Raw genomic sequence first — 23824 nt, 5'->3', positions numbered from 1 at the left:
CTTTAAAAAAATTGTCATTATTTTAAATATATGGATGAGTTAATACATTGAAGTTCGAAATATAATGTATTCATCTTATATTTTGGGTAACATCAAATTTACATGAACATCAGGTATATTTTTAAATCAAAAATATTAAGTAAGAGTTTTGGTAAGAAAATTAAAATTAGTGTACCTTTAAAAAATGGTTATTTCCTCTTTCCCGACCGACTTTTCCCCTTTTTATTTCTGGGTTTTCTCATATTGTCATTGTGTATGCTAGGGTTTTCGGGGGGGGGGGGGGGTGCCACCTACATACTAAGCCAATAAGGCTTGCAATAAGGCAAACTAAACATTATTTTAAAATTATGCTTAGGCCAAAAGTATGATAGCATGCAGTTTCCTGCATTTGTCTCGAAAAATTTACAAACAACGCTTCGTTCATAGAGAAAGTTAAGGTTACTTAATCTTGACACAATTAAATCATTCAGAAAAAAGAGTAAAACGTTGAATGAAAATAACAAGTTACATAAAATAAAGATATATACAAAATAGTAAAAAAAAATATGGACATGACTATCACAGTTTTCCTATCTTTATACGTCCTAAAGTATATAAAAGAACATAAAATTAATAGTTAATTTATAAAAGTACATTAACTATTAATTCTATTATTATTTATAAAAGTACATAATAATAAAATTCATTTGAATAAATTATGAATACCAAAGATAAGATTTTTCTCAAACTGGTTCCTCAAAAACAAAACTAACGAGGGCGTACCAGTTTATCTGTTAATGTTGAAGCCTCAATTATTACACTTGGAAAAAGGACAGACGAACGGATATAATAATAGAACATTAGTGTGTCCAGTGGCTGGAACATTCATGTTTGTTGTTGATACTCTCATTAATGTTTAGACCTGGCTTGCCATAAAAGTTAACAAGCAAATTGTGGCCAGAATATGTAGACCAGTTTATGAAAAGAACAGTTGGGGGCAGACAAGCAGAACTGTGATCGTGAAGCTAAAAGTTGGTGATCATGTTAAAGTAGATAATGTAGGTAAACACATAATAAACATTAATTGAAACTTTGCTTTACCTCAGGATTTATTGAAACATTGCTATACTAACAGAAAAAAACAAACCACAGACAAGACAGTGTATATAGAGATACATCTTTGCCAGCCAAGGGTTTCTGACCCGCTAGGTTTGTTCTGAACCCGCTTTCTGCAGAAAACTTGTATTTTAGGGTGGGGGATTTGTAAGGAGATCAGCGCATCTGACACCCTTGGGGGGGGGGGCAAAGATGATAGCTTTATTGATTCATGAGAAAATATACAAGAAAAACATTGAAAACAAAAAATATGTTTTATTTTTTTCTTATTTTATGGTCCATGAATTTAGCTAATGTCAGACCGCAATGGGGATTTTCATGCGTACATTTATTTGTCAAACAACCTTGCAAATTATTGATGATACAATAATTGAATTTACTCAGCATGACGATGATTGCAAATGATAAAACTAAATTTGTTGCTTTGCAACACTGATAATCCACTATTGTTTTCTCTCTTTCGGACACAGGTCAATAATGGCTTAAATTAAAGGCACAAATATCATCTCGACAATTCTTTTGAATGATTACCGGTACATAAGAACAAAATATGTCAATAATTAATTTTGCATACAAATGACAAAAACTGTAAATAAAAGTTGGTGTCATTCTAAAATCTGACTGTTAAACAGTTTAGTTTGTCTATGGGTCTTTTTTCGTGTTAGCAGCTAGGATTACTACAAATATCAGCCATATAAAAATTTGGACATCTTTAAACAATACAATATAACAGAAATTTTCAAATCTTAAAGTATGTTATCAGCCATTCAATTATACTTTAATACATGTACCTTAGTGTTCATAGGCAGAGAAAGATAATAGAACGCAACATCACATCCATACTTTGATGTCTGGTCTTAACAGTGTTTTAATGTGTTACGGTGGTATATCATGACTGTTATGGTAGTATTATAATACGTTCTCTTTTACAAGTAACTTTATTAAAGGTAAATGTAATTTGTCAAACAATACGGCCACTGTAACGACGAAAAGTGACCCCCGTAGAATATTGACCAGGGGGTCATTTTTCTACGTAGAAAAATGATCCCGGGTCAATATTCCACCACAAGTAGGGTCATTTTTCGACAGTAGAAAAACATTCCAGACCAGTAATTCCACGACTCCACACACGTTGAAAAATGACCCCCATAGAAATTTGACCCCCTACTTTTTTTATACAATAAAACCTTATATGTGTGTCTCCTGATATTTTTTCATACTTTCAAATGCAAAAAGGGGGAATTTTTAATGTACTTTAATCCTTTCCAACATATATTTGATTGTATGTCGATCTTAATAGTATCATCACAATTAATGTATCAAGTATTATATAGGCTATATATATGTATTTATTCTTGGCCTGCAAAATTCAACGGAATATATTCATTGAGGAGCATAAATTTATGCTTATAGTATTGGGTGTTTTTTTATCATTTAAAGGTTTTGTTTCGAAAATGGCATGATACGTTTCTGATAACTATAAACTTATAAAAAATTTACAAATCCAAAAACATAGCATAGAAGCAAAAAAAGCAACGTTATTTAACTGTATAAATTCAATTCCCTTAGCTCTTACCTTTAAACTTACATATACATCTGTATGGAAGAAGGATATGGAGATAACGAACAGTATTTAATATCAAAGTCCAAAAAACAATACAAAATAAGAGCAGAGCAAACACGGACCTCCGAAACATAAGATTTTGCACAAATTCTGCTTCATATGAATACAAAAATAGGTCTACTAATAGCGGAGCGCATTTGGTACCCATGGAAATTCCAATAGATTGTTGGAAGGCCCGGACTCAAAAAAACACATAGATATTGTCAATCCGAAACTCAAGCATCTTTTAGGTGTCAACTTCAGAGTACTTGGGTGTGCAATCAGAGTGTTTTTAACAAAATAATTTTGCGAATGACCATTTACTAGGTAGGTAATTTCACGAGTTCCATTTTTATTGAAAAAGCAGCTGTCAATAAAAAAAGTCTGGACTTTAAAGTCTTGGGCCAAAACCACTAAAATATTGCAATCTTTAAAAATCTTCTTCTTTACTCCTGGACATCAAGCAGTCAAACTGTTGGTATGATTGTAATCAGCATTGAGTCCTCTACCAAAATTGTGAAATTCATGGCCCCAAGGTCAGGGGTTCTAGTGCTAGGGTGGGGCTAAATAGATTATATAGTTAAAATGCATTATTTCTTTGAAAATCTTCTTTTCTGCTCCTGGGCATTAAATAAACTAACCAAATGCATAGTTAAGTTGAATATGGCTGCCTCTTCTAAAATTGTGAATTTCATGGCCTCAGGGTCAGGGGTTCTAGTGCTTGGGTGGGGCTAAATAGATTATATAGTTAAAATGCATTATTTCTTTGAAATTCTTCTTCTTTGCTAATGGACATTAAATAAACAACCAAGTGCATATTTATGTTGAATAAGGCTGCTTCTTCCAAAATTGTGAATTTCATGGCCCCAGGGTCAGGGTTTCTAGTGCTAGGACGGGGCTATAAAGATTATATAGTGAAAATGAATTATTTCTTTGAAAATCATCTTTTTTGCGCCTTGGTATTAAACCAATTAATTATGTACGTAGTTATGAGGAGGAAGGATGCCTCTTTGAGATTTGTGAGTTTCAGGGCCCTTGGGTCAGGGGTTTTTGTGTTAGGGTGGGGCACTAATGTTTACATAATGAAAATGCATGAATTCTTTGAAAAACTTTTTCTTTGCTCCTGGGTATTATGCCAATGACCTAAGTAAATATTTATGATGAAGAAAGCTGTCTTTTCCAAAACGGTTAATTTTCGGGCCCCTGCGTCCGAGGTATTTGGAGGGGGTGTACATACGAGTAGTCTGAAAATAAATTAATGCTTTAAAAATTTTGTATCAATCAACAATTTATGATGAAATAAAATTCATGATAAAATTTCCAAAATTTTGAAATATATAGCCCCAGGCTCAGTGGTTCCTGTCTGGACGTGCATTTTCTCTTTGTTACTCTGATCTACCTCTGGGTAATAAGTAATCAAAGTAAACATTCTAAGTGTGTAGTTATGATATGCAATGGTGCCTCTTTCAAAATTGTGAGTTTCATGGCCTCTGGTTTAAAATATGAATCAAATTCATTTAATTGTTGGAAAGTTGTTATGGGATACTCAGGTAACCTATAAGGCCCGTGGGCCTCTTATTCCTGTATATACAGGAAATACAATACACACCGAGAACGTTCTTGTAATGATATTAAAAATTCCTCCAAAACTGGCAAAAATTTACATCTTATCATGAGTGAATAATAGTGCAACCTTCAGAGGTATCTATAAATAAAAAACTTCCCTTTTCAACACTTTTTAGCCCGCAGACACCTGACCAATGGTTGCTGTTACATCCCCTTTCTTCTGAGATTTTATAGACACTACCTTTGCAAATTAATGAACTCTTAGTCTATCAAGCCATTACTTCGATATAAAGTCATAGCACATACCGTCCAAAAGTTAATGCCAAAGTAAAAGTGTGGAATTTTTTTGTAAAAGTGTGTCAAACTCCAAGGTCAATGTCAAAAGGTCAAAATTGGTTGTACACAAAAAAGGTCTTGTCACAGAAATACATCCCTATCTTTTAAAGAGAAGTTTGAAACTTCATTCATAGGAAATCAAATATTTTGATATAATATCTAATTTTCTAAGCTAGCGCCCTTTTTCGCGCCAATTTTAAAAGTAGGGATCAAAAACTTTAAACTTTTATAACTTGATTTTGATTTTTGCGAATTATTTATCCAGGGTAAAATTAAAGAGGTTTATAATTAATTATGAAACTTTTTTTGACACCAGCTAGAAAATAACTTTTTTTAAGGTAGGATTCTTCTCTAGTTTCTGACTAGATGAAATATTCAAAGTACATTTGCTTATATGTCTTATATATTTAGGTGTAAGAGATTTAAAAGACCATATTTTTCTTTCCTCATCACAATTGTACAACTTTAAATAAAAATGGTAAACTGCGTTTGAAAACTAGCAGGGACTACACATGTATACATATTTTTGGCGGAATGGCGGTGTATGAAAATATCTTATAAACTGCCTCTCAATATTATTATTGAACGTTGAATTTGGTTATAATTTTTACGCAATGAAAGACTAGACGAAATGTTCAAATGCAAGGTAAAATAATAATAAGGGACTAAAGTTTCAAAATATATCAAATAAATAATATTTTTCACACATACTAGAACTATGTTGGCTTTTAAATGCTTTGAATCTAAGTACATATTTGAGCCAAAAATCCGTAAAAAGTGTTTATTTCTCTCTTAGTAAACGATCAAACTTCAAGTTTTTGTATCATTTTGTACCTTTATGTGACAACTGTACCATACGTGAATATGAGAAAAAAGTTAAATATAGGAAGCATATAAGAATAACTAATATATCCTAGAAATTTAAGAAAAGTAGAGGAAATTCGGATTAGCAAATATCCATTTTATTTAAATTATTTATGTCAATTTGGTAATATCATCTTATAGGCCCTATGTGGTAGTATCTTTTTATGCAAAAAGAAAAACATTCATTCTTTTGAATTCCAAATAGGGATTGCATGATTGGAAACAGTAATATTTTATTCTTAATGTCCAGGAAAAAGGTAATGACCTTGACCTGACCTTGCCTCTTATTAAACGGTCAAATTTAATCTCACTGATATACCATCACTTAGTGATATTGTCTTGTTGATTCTGTGAAAATTTCATTAATTTTTAAATACAAGAAATGTTAGAAGAATCCTACCTTACTGTATAAAATGTATTAAACGTTTCTACGAATGTGCGTATCTTTGCTCTAACAGCCTTTAGTTAGAACATTTTAATATTGTTTTCCCTCAATGGGGATAATTAATGTAAGGTATATATTGTATAGATTTGATTTCGTTATCTAAGCTTAAAAGCTTTCAGAAATAACACTTCAAAGCATAAGGCAAGTTGATATTACCCATATACATTCGCCTAACAAGAACATTCCTACCATAACGATTGTTTTTGCATCAAAAAATGACAAGGGGTCATTATTCTACGGGGTCATTTTTCTACAATGCACACGGAGAAAAACGACCCCAAGGCCATTATTTCCACAGAAAAGTGGGTCATTTTTCTACGTAGAATATTGACCAGGTGGTCAAATTTCTACGTAGAAAAATGACCCCCGGTCAATATTCTACGGGGGTCACTTTTCGTCGTTACACCACTTCTATAAATCCCTAGAAAGAAAAGCATTTTCATAGAATTATTACAATTTGTGAAATAAAGTCCACATTGCCCAAGGTGCTGTCTTGTACATTTACAATTTGCTGATGGTTTGTTCTGAATCATGGGAAGCAATGGAGAAATATCAGTCAACCAGCGACCAATTCTCCTAAAAAATAAATATCTATTAAGGATGACGTTTACTCAGGTTTCAGAAAACAGAAAGGAAATTTTATAAAGTATAATATGTTAAGTCAAAAATTGTTCTAAATGGATAAAATAACCAAGTTTTAACTCAATATCAATCTAAAAAATTAATATTTTATTATTCGAAGAAAATTAACGGGAACAAAAATCAATGTATGGAAATGAAGAGGAAATTCGGACTAAAATTTTAATTTTTCATTTTTGTCAAAATTTATCATTTCTTACGATATTAATTACAATGTAAAGGTAACATGTATTTTAAAACACAATTTGCAAATATTATAGGTGTAAAAACTCATAATTTATTTCAAATAATTGAATGCTATGAAATAAAGAAATTAAAAAATATGGGCAAAAACCATTCCGGACAATATATCTCAATAATTTGATCATTGACCCCTGAGGCTATAGATAATTTAGAGCTCTTGTCATTCAGATTTTTAAAAATATTTAATTAAAAATGGGGAAAAAATATAAATATGACAGAGGAAATTCGGATTGTAATAATTATTAAGTTTATGGCTCAAACTTTAATCGTTTCTTTATATGAAGCAACACTGTTCCATTGCTATAATATTTCATTATTTCAAGAGTTGTGTTGCTTCTAATATTTTCTGAGTAAAGAAAAAATGAATCATATAGTGTGAAAAATTGAGTTTTTTCCAAGAAATACTCAGGGGCCACTAGGATGAAAAGTAGGTCGTTAACCCAGTTATTTGAAATTGAAATTTAACACAAGAATCATAGTTGTACAATGTGCAATAGGTGGTTTTTCGTTCTTATCAGTGGAATTTTTAGTCTTCTGAGTAAAGGCATACCTTAAGGAGGAATGCCACACCAACTTTTTATTTTATAGATCTCTGAGTCAACCTTTTTAAACAATGGTTTCAGCATTGAAAGGCCGGCATTAACTCTTAATTATTTTATATGAATTTTTTGTATTTTTTCAAAGAAAATTCAAAAAATTATTTACATCCAAATTAAATGCTTTCTTGTAAAAATTTTGCTGTAAATGAATGCATCACCTGAATACCTAATAAAATATGTAAAGAAAAGCCGTATAGATATTAAATTTTTTTTAAATAAAAAAATATTTATGAAAATAAAACACGTAATTTGTGAATATTTTTTAAACTTGTGGTTAAAATCTTCTTAAAACCAGTCACAACTGGGAAGAATATGTTCATTAATCATATTTATAAAAGAAATTGAAACGAAATAGCCAAATTTAAGAGAAATTATTTTTTTTTTAATTTTGGCCAATCCCGATCAAAATTAAACCGATCCCAACCACAATTGTACAATTATTGGAAATAAATAATATTCCCCCAAGAACACTAGTCTGATTAGGTGTGATAAGGGTTAAAACATTATTGAACCTGACAATAAAATAGATTTCTTTATTGTAAATACATGAAGAGGCAATAAGTTAACATTTTATTCATTTTGTGTTAATTTTGATCGGGTTAGGTCCAAATATTAAAAAAATTAATTTCTCTAATATTTTTCAATTTCGTTTCAATTTCTTTTAAAGTTATGATTGACAAACATGTTTTCCTTAGTTGTGACTAGCTTTCTGGTGTTTTTAGCCATAGATTTAAAAAATATTCACAAATAATGTGTTTTATTTTCATAAATATTTTTTGTAAAAAAAAATTAAAAAGTGTAACCAGCCTTTCTTTACATATTTTCTAAGATATTCATATGATGCATTCATTTACAGCAAACCTTTAACTTGAAAACAACTTATTTGGATAAATATTTTTTTCATTTTCTTTGAAAAAATACAAATTAAGAGCTAATATCGGCCTTTCAATGCTGAAACCATTGTTTAAAAAGGATGACTCAAAGATCTATAAAATAAATAGTTGGTGTGGCATTCCACCTTAAAAGTGCAAGATACGAAAACAGAAATTACCTACCGATTGTGTTCTTATGTTATATGATATTTTGATAAACTTATTGCATGCGCCTTTGCTGTAACAGGTGGACATTTCATTGATATAAAAAGTAATGATATTTTGCTTATTGTGTTCAGTTACCCTTTTGCATATCGTTTAGAAATAAAAAAATGATGACATATTTTCAAGTAGTGATGTTGATACTACATTTGTTGTATAATTATCACCCTGTGTCAGGAGGGACACAGTCAGACACACGGACAAAACTTGACTCCATTAAGTCCTTGATCTACAGTAATGCTAAGGCTACAGTTACACTGGACTCTACAGCTCTGAAGGAACTCGTCAAACTCTCAACATCAGGTACATTTTTTAAAAAAATCACTTACTGTAAATGTGGAATGCCTTATTGTGTTTGAATTTCACTATGTTCTCGATTACAGCTTAATCAGTGACCAATAAGCGATTATAGATGTTTTGAACATAACCGACGGTATTTAAATGTAAACATTTATACATGTATATCAAATATCGTATGTCAAACTAGTAATGCTCACTATATCCATATTTTCCGATAAAATATAGAATTATATTATTGTCGAAGAATTTAATGAGTGTGAAAAAAAAACAGCCGCTGTTAATCTATAAAATCTTTACAATACATTCCACAAGAGTTTTATTAAGAAAGCTAAAACTACCCAATGATGATACTTCATGCATTCTCCTGTGTTTGTTTTGCAAAGATTAAAAAAAAAAGCTTGGTTCATAGAAAAGGTCAGATTAAGAGAATCTTGTCATAATTAAATTTCTTTCAGAAAGGAGTAACGTTAATAAAAAGTTAATTGAATAGATCTTGTATTTGGAGAGGAGTTAAGACACCGTCTCTGATAAAGAAATGCAAAGTTGAGGCTATTAGTGCGTTAGCTTTATATGGCGTATCTGAGCAAAAAGTTATATTGATAAGAGTTTTAATATAAAATCGCCGATTTTTAAAAAATTCAATAACCTCATGTTTCTAAATTTAAATTGAAATTAAACCTTGCTATTTAAATTTGGATTCTCTTGCTTAGTTGATAAGCATCCATCAAAGATTTTTCTTGTATTGTAAATTCTTAGGTTCGTCAAAGCCAACGAGGGGCGTTAATATGAGGACCAAAGCTCTAACAGTTGGAACCGGACAGACCGTTAAATATGATGAAATTCTGACAAACGATGGTGATGGATACGATGATAGAACAGGAGTATTCGTGTGTCCAGTGGCGGGAACGTATATGTTTGTTGTTGATACTCTCTGCCAAGTAGATACTTGGCTTGCCATTAAAATAAACAAGAAAGCTGTAGCACATACACATAGGAGACTTCATGAGAACAGTATTTGGGGTCAGATGAACAGAACTGTTATAGTAAAACTGAAACATGGTCATGGGCGGATACAGGATTTGTGGTTGGGGGGGGGGGGCGTGGACAACTTTGTCGAGGCAAGAGGTCTGGGGGCCGCCTTAAAGCCCCCAGTGGGTCCAGGGCGAAGCCCTGGTGGGGGCCCTGGGGGCGAAGCCCCCGGAAGCTCCTGGGTTTTCGTGTATTTTAGAGTAAAATCAGGCACAGTAATAGTGCATATTTTTCAATTATTTTTGTTAAAAGTATATAGCATATAAGTGGTGGCCCAGGGGGCGAAGCCCCCGGAAGCTTCTGGGTTTTCGTGTATTTTAGAGTATAACCAGGCACATATTAACCAGTGCATATTTTTCAATTTATTTTTGTTAAAAGTATATAGCATATCGGTGGGGGCCCAGGGGGCGAAGACCCCGGAAGCTCCTGGGTTTTCGTGTATTTTAGAGTAAAACCATGCACAATAATAGTGCATATTTTTCAATTATTTTTGGTAAAAGTAAATAGCATATAGGTCCGGATGTTTGAATAATAAATGTATTGAATGTTTCTCAATTCTCATTGTATTGTAACACATGCCACTATATAATAAACGATTTACTTACTTATTACTTACTAATAGTGGTAATCTTTAGTGATGTACCAAAGTACGACGTGTTTAATACTAGTCATGTCATAATTTGAATAGTGGGGGCCCAGGGGGCGCAGCCGCCGGAAGCTCCTGGATTTTTGTGTATTTTAAGAATAAAACCAGGCAGAATAACACTTACTTGGTTAGTTTTGTACCAAAATGTGGCATTATAAATATTAGTCACATCATACTTTGAAAATTTTAGGGGGGGCGTGCGCCCCCACGCCCCCCCCCCTTAAATCCGCCAGTGATGGTGACCATGTCAAAGTTGAAAACTTAGGTTCAAATACCGAAATATATCACGATGGATACTCGGGATTTACAGGAACATTGCTTTACTAACAGACAAAAAAATTATGTTCTAAAAACATTCCTCTGTTGTAAACAAAACTACTCCGAAGTTGATATTAAAATTTAAAAAAAAAGATGCTTGAGTTCCTGATTGACACTACGAGAGATTATAAAAAAAATTATTGGTCTGGCGCCTGTAAATTAACACTTCTTAAGGTACATCAATGATTCTTTCAAACTTTAAGTCATTTAGTATAATGTATTCACCGTCAATAGAAACGCAACACCCTAATTTAAGGGGTAAAAATTATGTACGGGATATAACTATGTACCAAAATAGTTAGGACATCTTTTACTTTGCCAAATCATTTATTTAACGGTTGAATGATTTTCATTCCATTACCGGAAGTTGATTTTTAACCCCTTGAACAGAAAGCAAAAATTAGTATTTTTAATAAAATTATTGACAATATTTCGGGTTTTCAAGGTTTTGTACCTGTTAATCATAAGTTTTGTACTAAAATTCCGGAAAAATTCTTTCTTTTACGGATGTGATGCCTGTATTTCCTCAAAGTAACTGAAAGCACGCATTTTCATTGCTAATGTTAGAAATTCTCAAAATAAAGAAAAGGGAGAACTACAGATGCAAATATACACTACATAACGTTATAAAGTAACATACATGTTACTTTATAAGGTTTAAAGATAAGATTAAAAATGAATACATCAATGTAAAAAGTAAATTTACAAAACAATGATACTTCATTTAAACTTTAAATGTTATGTTAAGACCTTAGAAAGTAACACATAACTTTAAAACATCCCCCCTTGCGACCATTCAATTAAAACGTCCTAGTCCGCCATGTACAACAAACACAGACCGAATTCTACCATGCAGTAGGTTTATCAATGTCCTAACCTGAGTGAAATAAATATTCTTGTGCATCTTTAAATGCCTGTTTTTCAGAGACTAAGGTCGAATTTAACTTGGTGTAGTGTAGTAACCTGTAGTGCCGTCGAGCGGTAAACGGCTAAATTAATCCATTATTCAGTAAAAATAATATTCCTCTGTCTTAAAATCTCCTCCTTGTTTGAAATAAAACGATAAGTAAGTTTTATACACAATTTATTTACAGGGACAGGTGCCCGTAAAACACATCACAATATTAACATTTACACAATAATCCACTATCTTCTGAACGGTCTATGTACATGTAAATCCCAAGTAAAACAGTGACTATACTAATAAATTCCTAGCGAAACATTAACTAACTGACCCAAAATTCCCCCAATATATATACCCGCTGGCCGATGCTCATAAGGAGCATCGCGTTCAAAACAAGAGTTACGTAAAGATCAAACTAACCGATCCTCGCGAGGAGCATCGAGTAGCTATATCTAAAAATAGTTATATAAACAATGAGTGACCGTTAAAGAATTATGTAAACAAAACATTTTTTTTTCAGTTAAACTAAATTACTACAACTCCCCCACGCTTAACTTTTGGCTCCGTTCAAAAGATAAAAATAATAATACACATAAACATCAATAAAAACATAATAAGTTATAAGTTGAATGTACATTTAAATATTTACTGTAAAATATGTTCGTTTTTTTCACAAATGGGTAAAGTCTCCACACGCGAATCTAACATTTCCCTCCTCGAAATGTCTCGGAATCTCTGATAACACCTCCGAAGCCACACCTTCATAGTCAATGTCACTAGGTGTTAAATCCTCGGAATAAACCACATGAGTGTCCCGGCTAACCTCCATAGTACCGTCAGGGTAATTCCTGGTTGTTTTGTTTAGAAGCAAGCACACAGTTGACTTTGTCACGGTGGAATTCTCGCGCACTGTATCACTATGATCACTACTTTGTTCACTACTTGTGTCTCTGAATTCCACGTTTCTTTCGTCGGTTAGATCCTCCTCAATTTGGTCTTCTTCGTCACTCGCGGCCACTACAGTTCGCTCGTCTTCGAGTTCGCAGAAATCCAACAGGTCATCGGCCTGATCTCCAAAATCACTCGTATTTACGGAAATAATTTCTAAGTCTTCCATCAGATCACAGTTTTGGGGCGTCTCCTCCATACGAATGACCTCATCCTCGTCAGAGGAAATATCCTCGTACAGGTCACTCAACACATATACAGGCTTCTTTGACGAATGATAGAAGTCTCTGTTACACGTAACGCTGTCTCCTTGAGTCCGATCCATCTCTTCACTCACATTCATTTCATCAAGTTTATGCACGTTCTTGTAATGTCTCTTCAAGTTTGATGGTCGCAGGAAAAGTTGCTGGCAAAAGTTACATTTTAACGATTGAACTTTAGGCTGGTGCTGTTCTTTTATGTGTCTTCTTAAATTGCACTGATGATTAAACAAAAATCCACAAATATCACATAAAAATCCCATCTAATCTCATTAAAATCCAAATTGAAAGTGTCAATCTCTGTATCTCAACGGTCTTTTAACTAGTCGACCAAGACGAGTCGTCTTGGTAACGGGACTTGTAGGGCGGTCCTTAGACGCTTCCTCTTGTTTATCGTAATTTGATTGGCTGTCGGCATGTGACTGTTCTGCTTCGGCAGTTCCGGTCAAAGGGGTGACTGGCGGTGACTTCAAACGAGTGCAGTCGGGTCTCTCGCTCACAGCTGGCACGCGTCGGTAGCGCACATCTGGTGTCTCGCCACTTGTGTATTCGGATTCTTCAGACTGGAGAGTTTGTCGCTGGTCCCCTTTGTACGGTTTAAGATTGTCGGCATGAACAACTACTGGTTTTGATTGTGGTGAATGTCGTATTTGATAAAGTACATCACTCAACCGTTTTTCAATAGTCCACGGGCCTGTCCATTTTCTGGCTAATTTTAATTTAGTTCCTTTAGCTACTTTTGTTTGACTTCGTCTCACTAAATCACCAATGTCGTAATTAATTTCACGCACATTTCGATCGAAGTATGATTTTTGTCTTAAAGAAGATTTCTTTGAAATTTCTCTGGCATATTCGTGAATTTCAAATAGTTTTTCTTCTAACAAACGGACATACTCTGATTTGTTCAGCTCGATCTCTGGACACAGGTTATTTTCATCTCCGGTAATAACATCAATCGGCAACCTAGCTTCTCGTCCAAATACTAGTCTGTATGGTGAAATCCCTGTCGTCTCATGCGGGGTAGTGTTATACGCAAGAACAATTCCGTCAGTATAATTGTCCCAATCTGTCTGGTTTGCACTAATATACTTTGAAAGCATGTCTTTGATTGTGCGATTCATTCTCTCCACCATTCCGTCAGACTGTGGGTGATACGGTGTTGTTCTGGTTTTGTCAATTTGCAATAATTTGCACATCTGCTGAAAAAGTTTACTTTCAAATTGTTTGCCTTGGTCAGAATGAATTGTGCCTGGGCATCCATATCGCTTAATCCAACCTTTGAAAATAACTTCGGCCACTGTTTTAGCTTCGATGTTCATTAACGGATATATCTCAGTAAACTTAGTAAAATAATCCATCACTACTAAAATGTACGCATATCCGTGTTCTGATTTAGGAAATGGTCCCGCAATGTCAACTGCTATTCTCTCAAATGGTTCTCCACTCAGGAAAGTTTTCATGTGTGACCTCTTTTTCCGGGACGGGTTTTTCCTCTCCTCACAAATATCACAAGCCGATACATAGTCCTGAGTATACTGACGCATTCTAGGCCAGTAATAACGTGAATTTCTTATTCTCGCTAATGTTTTTGATATTCCCATATGTCCAGCTACTTTAGAATCGTGCATGTGCCACAACACAACATGGCGCATGTTTCGCGGTAAGCATATCTTTATTTCTTCTTTGTTGTCTAGAATCCAACGAATGCACATCACACCACGGTCAATACACAATAAGTCCCATCTCGAATACCAGAATTTACACTCCGAATTTTCTCCAGATATTACTGATAATGGCGGTTTTTCACCATTTTCCAGCCATCGTTTTATGACTTGCATTCCGTTGTCTTTAGATTGATTCTCACGAATGCTCTCATAGCTTAAAGATATCATTGGCTGCTTCCGTGCTTTGGCTCTGGCAGGTCTATTACATCTCGGATTTTGAGTAGGCGAAACAACAGCACCTTCCGAAGTACGAACATAATTCGTTTCCTCATCAAATAACAGGTTAAGTTCTAACACACAGTCTTTGTCATTATTTGCAGAATAATTCCTTAGTTCTGTTACATGTGAGAATTTCTTATTGCCATTGTAGTCATTTTTCTCGCGTTTACATTGTTTGCAGTTTAATTCACACGGCAGACGAGATAATGCATCCGCATTTCCATGCCGTTTTCCTGCCCGGTGTTCAATCCGGAACACGTATGGTCCAAGTTGTTGTAGCCAACGCGCAATTTGGCCATCGGGTTCTCGAAATCTATGAAGCCATACTAGCGATCCATGGTCTGTTCTGAGTAAAAACTCTCTACCAAGAAGATAATGCTTGTATTGTCTAACAAAATACACAACTGCTAGCATTTCTTTACGCGTAACACAATAATTCTGCTCAGAATTATTCAACACACGGCTTCCATATGAAATGACAACTTCTCGTCCATTTTGTATTTGCGATAGCACAGCACCAATAGAACTATTACTAGCGTCAGTGTCTAACACAAAGTCTCCACCATCTGGGTCTGGGTATCCTAGAATAGGAGCTGAAATAAGTTTCTCTTTCAAAGTTTGAAAGGCTATGTCACACTCACTGGTCCAATTCCACACACTATTCTTTCCAGTCAGGACGTGCAAACATCTGGCAATTTTAGCAAAATCTTGTATGAATCGTCGATAGTAAGCTGATAATCCAAGGAAACTTCGAAGTTCTGACACAGTTTCGGGCTTTTTCCAGTTCCTTACAGCTTCAATTTTTGATGGGTCGGTTTTAATGCCACTCTCAGATACAATATGTCCCAGAAAACTAACCTCACGTCTAAAGAAATTGCATTTCTTAGCTTTTAGTTTTAAATTCACACTCTGTAGCCTGTCAAATACTAAATTAAGATTGTTAAGATGTTCATCAAAACTTCGACTGTACACAATAATATCATCCAAGTAAAGCACTGCGATTTTCCACTGCAATCCAGTTAGTGCCTGTTCTATCACTCGTTGAAATGTTGCCGGGGCATTACATAATCCAAAGGGCATAACTGTGTATTGATAAAGGCCTCCACGAGGTGTAGCAAACGCTGTTTTCTCTTTGTCTTCTTCACGCATCGGAATTTGATGGTATGCCATGTTTAAATCAAATGACGAAAACCATGTAGATCCAGCGAGAGAGTCAAGATCATCTGCCACTCGAGGTATGGGGTATGCGTCCTTAATGGTGTCTGCATTAAGTCGACGATAATCGACACACAATCTCCATGATTTGTCCTTTTTCTGTACTAACACAAGAGGTGAGGACCACGGGCTATTAGATCTCTCAATCATCCCTTGTTCTTCCAGTTTACGGAGCTCCTCGTCCATAATTTCTCTCTTAAATATCGGAACCCTGCGCACTGGTTCCTTGAAGGGTACTTCCTCCTTCAGTTTAATGCGATGCTCTCCGATCGTAGCACGTTCCACGGGTTTTCTAGGATCTGCAAATGCATCTACACGCGACAAAAGAAAGTCCTTAAACTTTACACTTTGCTCTTTTGTCATATTTTTACACGCATCATTAAAGTGTGGTTCTAGATATTCAGGCAGTCGACTATCCACTGACGTCACATTGCTCACTTCCGGAATGTTCACAGTTGAAACTGCATCCACAGGATCAAACACTGCTATTTCAGAATTCTTCCTCACAAATACATCACGATCATTTGGATTAAATACACGTACAAATATGATATTCTGGCCTGTAGTCGCAGTTACTAATTCTCGCGCTACAGCAAGTCCATAACTAAACACAAAAGTTTTTAGTGGAACTAGAATACCATCAGTAACATTTGCACTATGCTCGAACGCTGCTTTAATCACAATTTCACAATGAGCAGGAACGACACTATCCTCGATGCATTGTACAAAATTACCTCGCATAATTTCCTCATTTTGTGATTTTAGGGTACACAGATTAGATGTATAATTCCACTGGCATTGAAACCTGGTGATAAAGTCTTGTCCTAATAAGTTACTTTTAACTTCTCCAACAAATACACGGAAAATCACTTGAACACTTTTAAATGAAAGTAACATTTTGCCTTTAACCTCCTGCCATCGGCGGTATTGAATGTTTTCTTAACGCGCTCAAGTACAGGTCGATGTTCTGGAAGGATGCTAAGATAAGTATCCTCTGTAATAAACGTATTTATTGCACCCGTGTCTAATTTCCACTCTACTGGCGTGCCCTCAACTAAACCATCTAACTTCATACCGGACTTCCCTTGAATCTCTACAAAGTCCCCAGTTTCATCATCCTTAGAGTCATAATTCAAGTGCATATTCTCAGCAACAACAGTCTGCGTTGATACAGTAACATTTCCCTTACTAACAACGTCCGCAGTATCCCGGGGTTGCTGGTTACCTATACAAGGCCGCTTTACAAACTCCTGTGCCGATGCATGGCCTACTGCCTCGACACTTTCAGGTTTAAAGGTTTTTGCAGTTTTCTGTCATTTACATTTTTCTTCTTAGGACAGTCTCTGTACAAGTGATGTGTTGAGTTACATTCGTAACATTTCTTTATTCTCCGTGCAGCTTCATTACTTTGTACTTCACTGTTTTGCGCGGGGTGTATCTGAGGTTTAGCATCAAATTTCACAGAGTCATTAACTCTGTAGACAGGTCTAACAATACGATTCTGACTATTTCTAGAACTTCTGTTTTCTGTTATTCTAATGCATTCCTCCTGCATTGCCGCGGTCACAGCTTCTTGTAGCGTATTCGGTCTCATTCGCTTTACAGCAAGGCGGAATTCCTCGTCACCATCACAGTTGTCTAGAAATGTCTTAAGACTGGCTTCCTCTACATAATCTCTGTTGTTTGGATGTGCTCGCCTATAAAGATCAGCAATAGCTTGTCCAAAATCTCTATAAGATTCAGTATTCCTCTTTTTCCGTAGTTTTGCCTCGGCGATGTAACTTTCCTTCATTGCATGATGACCAAACCTGTCATCCATACTTTGCTTCAGTTGATTGTAATCTTCTACGATATCCTCTGGCAATCCGTAGGCAAATGTTTCCGCTTGTCCTCTAAACGTAGTAATAAGAACTCGCCGTTTCATATCTAAAGTCCAATGATTAAGCATAGCGATATTCTCGAAATATCGAATGAACTCGCTCCATATCTCGGCCCCTTCGCCCTTAAAGGTGCGTTTGACTTGAATACTAACTCCTGATCCTCTTCCTGGCATCTGCTCGTTAGATGTCTCATTCTCGAAACTGGCACGTCGTTTGTTGAACAATTTCCACAACACTGCACAAATAAACATGAATAACACAATTCCAACGACGACTCCCGCTCCACGAGTCAGACTGTTCAGGTAATCCATAGGGAAGAATTTATAACTTCCAAATATTGTCAACATGCATAAAACCACTCCAAGCAGAAAATAAGATATATATGAACCCCAAGTACTGGAATCGGCGCTTCCGGATTCTGCACTGCTTGGTGTTTCACGCTCATTCCCACTAGAACTCCAATTAAGCGGTGTACTTGATATCACAGGAGATGGCGACATCCTGTTAAATTCACTCATTAAATTTCTACGCGCACTTGTCCTTGGATAAGGCGTATAATACGGAGCTGGACGCTCTGGAATTCTTCTTTGTGATTCCATATTCGTCGGTGATTGAAGCATTTTAAGTAGAAGAGCACAGTGGGCAAATAACACAAATATAGCAAACGGATCCACGTTGATAAATCACTAACTTTCACTAATTGGGTATTTTAATCCGGCATCCACAAGCTGGGCATTTATAGAACTGAACAACGCGTCCACTGGTCAGATGTTCATGCCTGTTTTCCGTTTTTACAAACATGTTATAACAGTTTGGGCATTCCTTCCGTAAATAAAAATCCTCGATCCTCACTAAAACTTATTTTTCGGAATCATCATAGTCGTATATATATGCAAGTCTTGGAGGTTGATTATTCCTGGAATCCATTTCTAGTATTTTAAAAACACAATAATTCAAACGGTGTCACTTTATACTAATCTTTTTTCCGCACACTAGCAGCTATTCACATGATCACATTGTACGCATCTGAATTTGAACACGGAAAGCTCACAATTTTCACAAGACAAAAACACTTTGTTCTTTGCCTGATTCCTCGGAAATACTTTAGCGCAATTTTCACATGTAAGATTGTAATTTTCAGTATCCACTATAGACTTTCTAAATCCAGATCCGTTCTTTTGAATAGTATACAAAGTAATATAAGAAAATTTCCTCATCTTCACGAATAAATCCACTGAATAAATCCACACACACAAAAATAATAAATTAAAATCACTGGAATAATGCAGAAAATCCCACCGCTGCCACCAGTTGTAGTGCCGTCGAGCGGTAAACGGCTAAATTAATCCATTATTCAGTAAAAATAATATTCCTCTGTCTTAAAATCTCCTCCTTGTTTGAAATAAAACGATAAGTAAGTTTTATACACAATTTATTTACAGGGACAGGTGCCCGTAAAACACATCACAATATTAATATTTACACAATAATCCACTATCTTCTGAACGGTCTATGTACATGTAAATCCCAAGTAAAACAGTGACTATACTAATAAATTCCCAGCGAAACATTAACTAACTGACCCAAAATTCCCCCATATATATACCCGCTGGCCGATGCTCATAAGGAGCATCGCGTTCAAAACAAAAGAGTTACGTAAAGATCAAACTAACCGATCCTCGCGAGGAGCATCGAGTAGCTATATCTAAAAATAGTTATATAAACAATGAGTGACCGTTAAAGAATTATGTAAACAAAACATTTTTTTTTCAGTTAAACTAAATTACTACAAACCCTTGGACTTCCGGTCAAGGAACTGTCATTCAAGCTTTTGAAACACATGAGCCCGAAAATTCGTTATGTAGTGCATACTTGCATCTGTAGCTCTCCCTTTTTTATTTTGAGAATTTCCAACATTAGCAATGAAAATGCGTGCTTTCATTTGTTTTGAGGAAATACAGGCATCAAATCCGTAAAAGAAAGAAGGATATTTTTCCGGAACATGCCAAGAAATCTCGTCCGGTTTACGCACTGATGAAGTCAATAAAAGTGTAATTGATGCAAATCACCCATATTCCCAAAACGCTAGCAAGACAATTTACGGCAGCAGATTTCGATTTTGGGGTGGGGGGGATATTATAAGTTTTCAGCTTTCTTAGTTAAAGAAAAATAAACTTGATATATTCCACCATTTATTTCTATCAGTGATATTTATACATTAAAATGAAAATATTAACATAGCCAATCAGGTTTCGTCACACCGGTAATTGTTTTCACTATAAAATTCCATATAATAGAATAAAAAGTCGTAAAAAAATCTGGTATTTGTTTACTTGAAAACATAACTAGCAGGAGGTGTTAAACATTACCTGTCACACTAGCTGACACACTCTCACACACAAAACGTTACCTACACGGCATTTTCTTACTTTTTCCATCTGTAAACAGGGCTACCCGCAATTCCACGTGTTTTCAAACAGCAATTATGATTATAATTGAATTTATGTATTAAATGCGTTGTTTATGTATTAAATACGTTGTATTTACATGGGTGTGATGGTTTATGTAATAGATATTTCAGGCTGGGATTTTTACGCCTGTGGTATGCGAATTTCCAGCCAATGATTAGCGGGCTAGTATCACGTGGCCAGCTAAGCGGACCACTTGTATTTTTATTCCCGCGCTGTCCACAGTAATTTTGGAACCACGTATATTTTGAAGATATTTCCTAAAGAAATCCAAGAGATTTGCAATTTGTAAGTTTCGTTGCTTGAAAATAATTGTATTATTTTGTGGGTGTTTAGTCTGGGAGTGCGAGGGTACCGTTTAAGCTCCCATACAAAGAGTTCTTTTTTTTTTCGGTGTGACGCTGTTAAGTATGGCTCCTGGACTTAATGTGTGTATAATTGGACATTCCTATATTCGCAGATTGAAGGAATATTGTTCTAATAAAGGTATAATTAATTTGAGGTTGGATGACAGTTTTAATGTGACTCTCCGTGGAAAAGGAGGTCTTCGTTTACGCCGTCTTAATGAATCTGCAGGACTCGGTGATAGAAGGGAACTTTTTCATTTTGTTTCGCCGCCAGATATTATATTCTTGCAGGTTGGGGAAAATGATATATGTGATTTGACTTCTTGTGAAAAGTTAGCTGGTGACCTCATATCTGTGGCAGCATATTTGCGGGATGGTGTTGGTGCTAAAATAGTGATAATTGGACAGTTGATAAGACGATTGCCTTTCGCAGCCTGCAATGGCTTCAATGACAAGGTAGTAAAAACAAATATACAATTGGAGATCAGGACCCATTCTTTGCCGGGAATCCATTTTTGGCGTCACAGAGGTTTCTGGCATGACCTAAACTATCTTGGTCCTGATGGTGTACATCTGTGCTGCACCCCCTCGCACGACCAGCCTATGCGGAAGTTCCTTCGAAGTATAAGGAATGCAGTTATTCAATCGCCAAGCTTATTAAGGCCAGTATAACTTTTTGTCTCATTCTACATGAATTGCATACTGGAGTGCTTATGCTTGTGGTAGGCTACCAAGTTTTAAGGTCATAAGATAGAATTAATTGCTCTGTCAGTCAGTGCTGTTTGTTAAAGGCTAGTTGATGTCTTGATGGCTGTTTGCTGTTAGGCAATTAAATCAATGTTCGAAATATTTAGAATCATGCATGCATGTTTGGTGAACTTGTTACTGACGAGACATACTCAGGACCAGGTGGCTCATAATGACAATGGTTTCGTCTTATGAAGCAGTTATTTATCTGGGCATTGTTTCGCATTATCTCGTTTCTTTCGTACAATATAGGTAGGAAACTAGAAGTCAAAGTATATATTCTGTCTGATTATTATTGATTACAATCGGTATGACATTAGACATAAATGTGTTTATAAACATTCCGAGTGTACCGCAGGAAGTAGCCTCCTATTCCCGGGAAAAAAAATAGTTCCTGTCAAAAACCTTTATTTGTTCAAAAAGTACATAAAATTCACTAGGCACAGGTACCAAAGTTGTAAAAATGGCTCGGAAGACAATAGAAAAATGTCTCAAAAGAAAAGAAAATCAATTTTATATGTATGGACCTACATTTGATAAGTTCATTTTGATTGGTCAATTACCGGTGTGATACCTCTACCCATTTAGTACTCCTCTCCCCTCTTGTTTGACCAGGAAATGATGTCAACTTCCGGGAATCTGGTACCCTTTTCCCCATAATTCGACGCGCGGTACTTCCACAACTACCAAGTTCATCGTACCCGACGTTAATTTATGCTCAGGAAAAAAAAACTATATGGAAATACGTAAAAAATTGAAAGACAGCTTATTTCTACTGACGAATTAGTTTACTATAATTAATTATTTTTAACTTTCTTTTTCTTTAACTTACTTTTTTTAACAGTATTTGATAAATATGAACCCCCCCCCCCCAAAAAAAAGAAGGGGTGCAAAGACTTCTAAATAATTAGATTTGTACCTATGTTTTAAACCCAGTAAAACTTAAGATCCCTTCCTCAAAACTGCTGACATTAATTGCCTCGCAAACATCTCTCGGGGGAGTTTCACAGATTAACGTTAATTCGACTTTTATTGAGTTCGCTCTCCGGACAGACTGCTAAGGTTTTCTTGGCATGATTTTAGTACAAGACTTATGATTAACAGGTACAAAACCTTGAAAACCCAAAATATTGTCAATAATTTTATTAAAAATGCTAATTTTTGCTTTCTGTCCAGGGGACTAAAAATCAACTTCCGGTAATGGAATGAAAATCATTCAACTGTTAAATAACTGATTTGGCAAAGTAAAAGATGTCCTAACTTTTTTGGTACATAGTTATATCCCGTACATAATTTTCACCCCTTAAATTAGGGTGTTGCGTTTCTATTGACGGTGAGTGTATTTTTAATGTGTGAATTAAATGATCAATCATATAGTTTAAAAACATTGTCAGTATTTTAGTCTGCAAATAGATGGTTTGATCATGCGACAAAACCTCTATATTCGACGTGAGAATCACGGAAAAATTCGTTTGATGTTTAAATTGTCATCCATTAATTACCTTCATTCACTCACTTGGTTCTAAACAATTGTTCTGTTAAATTGTAATTTTTACTCAGTTTTTTTTTCATTTTATGATTAGATGATTTTAAATGCAGAAAAAATTCATAAAGTGGAAAAGTAATTTTTTGAATGATGCTGATTTGTAGTCCAGATATCCTAAGTCAGTTTCGTCGATAAGAGACCTTAATTGTCTGTTTGCAGTTACAAATATTGAACGCCGACTAGCGAATTGAGCTGACATAGTAAAATGAGATCTTTCCCTTTTGTATAGATCCATCAATTACATTTATTGTGATTTGAGATCATCTGCTCCTGCTATTCATAAGAATTATACATGTATCAGTTTTTAGGTCACCTGAGTAAACTCAGGTGACCTATTGCTATCTGTTTTCGTCCGTCGTCGTGCGTCGTCCGTCGTGCGTCGTGTGTTAACATTTGAACATTTTCAGCTTCTTCTCTGAAACCACTGAACCAATTTTAACCATATTTGGCACAAAGCATGTATGGGTGAAGGGGAACAAAAATTGTGAATTTCATGATCCCTGCCCCCCTGGGGCCTGAGGGGTGGGGCCAAAACCACTAAAATTAATGCAATCTTTAAAAATCTTCTTCTTTACTCCTGGACATCAAGCAGTCAATCTGTTTGCATGATTGTAATCAGCAATGAGTCCTCTACCAAAATTGTGAAATTCATGGCCCTGGGGTCAGGGGTTCTAGTGTTAGGGCGGGGCTAAATAAGTAGGTAGTGAAAATGCATTATTTCTTTGAAAATCTTCTTCTCTGCTCCTGGGTATTAAATAAACTAACTAAGTACATAGTTATGATGAGCAA

At 35.3% G+C, this 23824-nt stretch overlaps 2 protein-coding genes across 2 annotated transcripts; one reads left to right on the top strand and one right to left on the bottom strand.

Annotated features, from left to right (window-relative positions):
- Positions 1-12351: 12351 nt before the first annotated feature.
- Positions 12352-13152, bottom strand: LOC134263380 (MDS1 and EVI1 complex locus protein EVI1-B-like). The gene has a single exon (XM_062745710.1). The coding sequence runs from the start codon at positions 13150-13152 to the stop codon at positions 12352-12354; it is 801 nt and encodes a 266-aa protein (XP_062601694.1).
- A 7241-nt stretch (positions 13153-20393) lies between these two features.
- On the top strand, positions 20394-21720 carry LOC134263388 (uncharacterized). The gene has a single exon (XM_062745722.1). It carries the CDS (start codon positions 20806-20808, stop codon positions 21412-21414), a length of 609 nt encoding a protein of 202 aa, XP_062601706.1. The 5' UTR covers positions 20394-20805; the 3' UTR covers positions 21415-21720.
- The last annotated feature ends 2104 nt before the right edge of the window (positions 21721-23824 follow it).

The sequence above is a fragment of the Saccostrea cucullata genome, unplaced genomic scaffold, assembly GCF_032062105.1.
Source record: "Saccostrea cucullata isolate Sc308-1 unplaced genomic scaffold, CSIRO_AGI_Scuc_v1 ctg5015, whole genome shotgun sequence".
Lineage (NCBI taxonomy): Eukaryota > Metazoa > Mollusca > Bivalvia > Ostreida > Ostreidae > Saccostrea > Saccostrea cuccullata.
The sequence above is the reverse complement of the archived record's forward strand: the minus strand, read 5'-3'. Positions and strand labels throughout refer to the sequence as shown.

Bases quoted from the DNA above. Each gene is read 5' to 3' on its own strand.
- LOC134263380 (XM_062745710.1), bottom strand. From the start codon at position 13,152: ATGGGATTTTTATGTGATATTTGTGGATTTTTGTTTAATCATCAGTGC.
- LOC134263388 (XM_062745722.1), top strand. From the start codon at position 20,806: ATGGCTCCTGGACTTAATGTGTGTATAATTGGACATTCCTATATTCGC.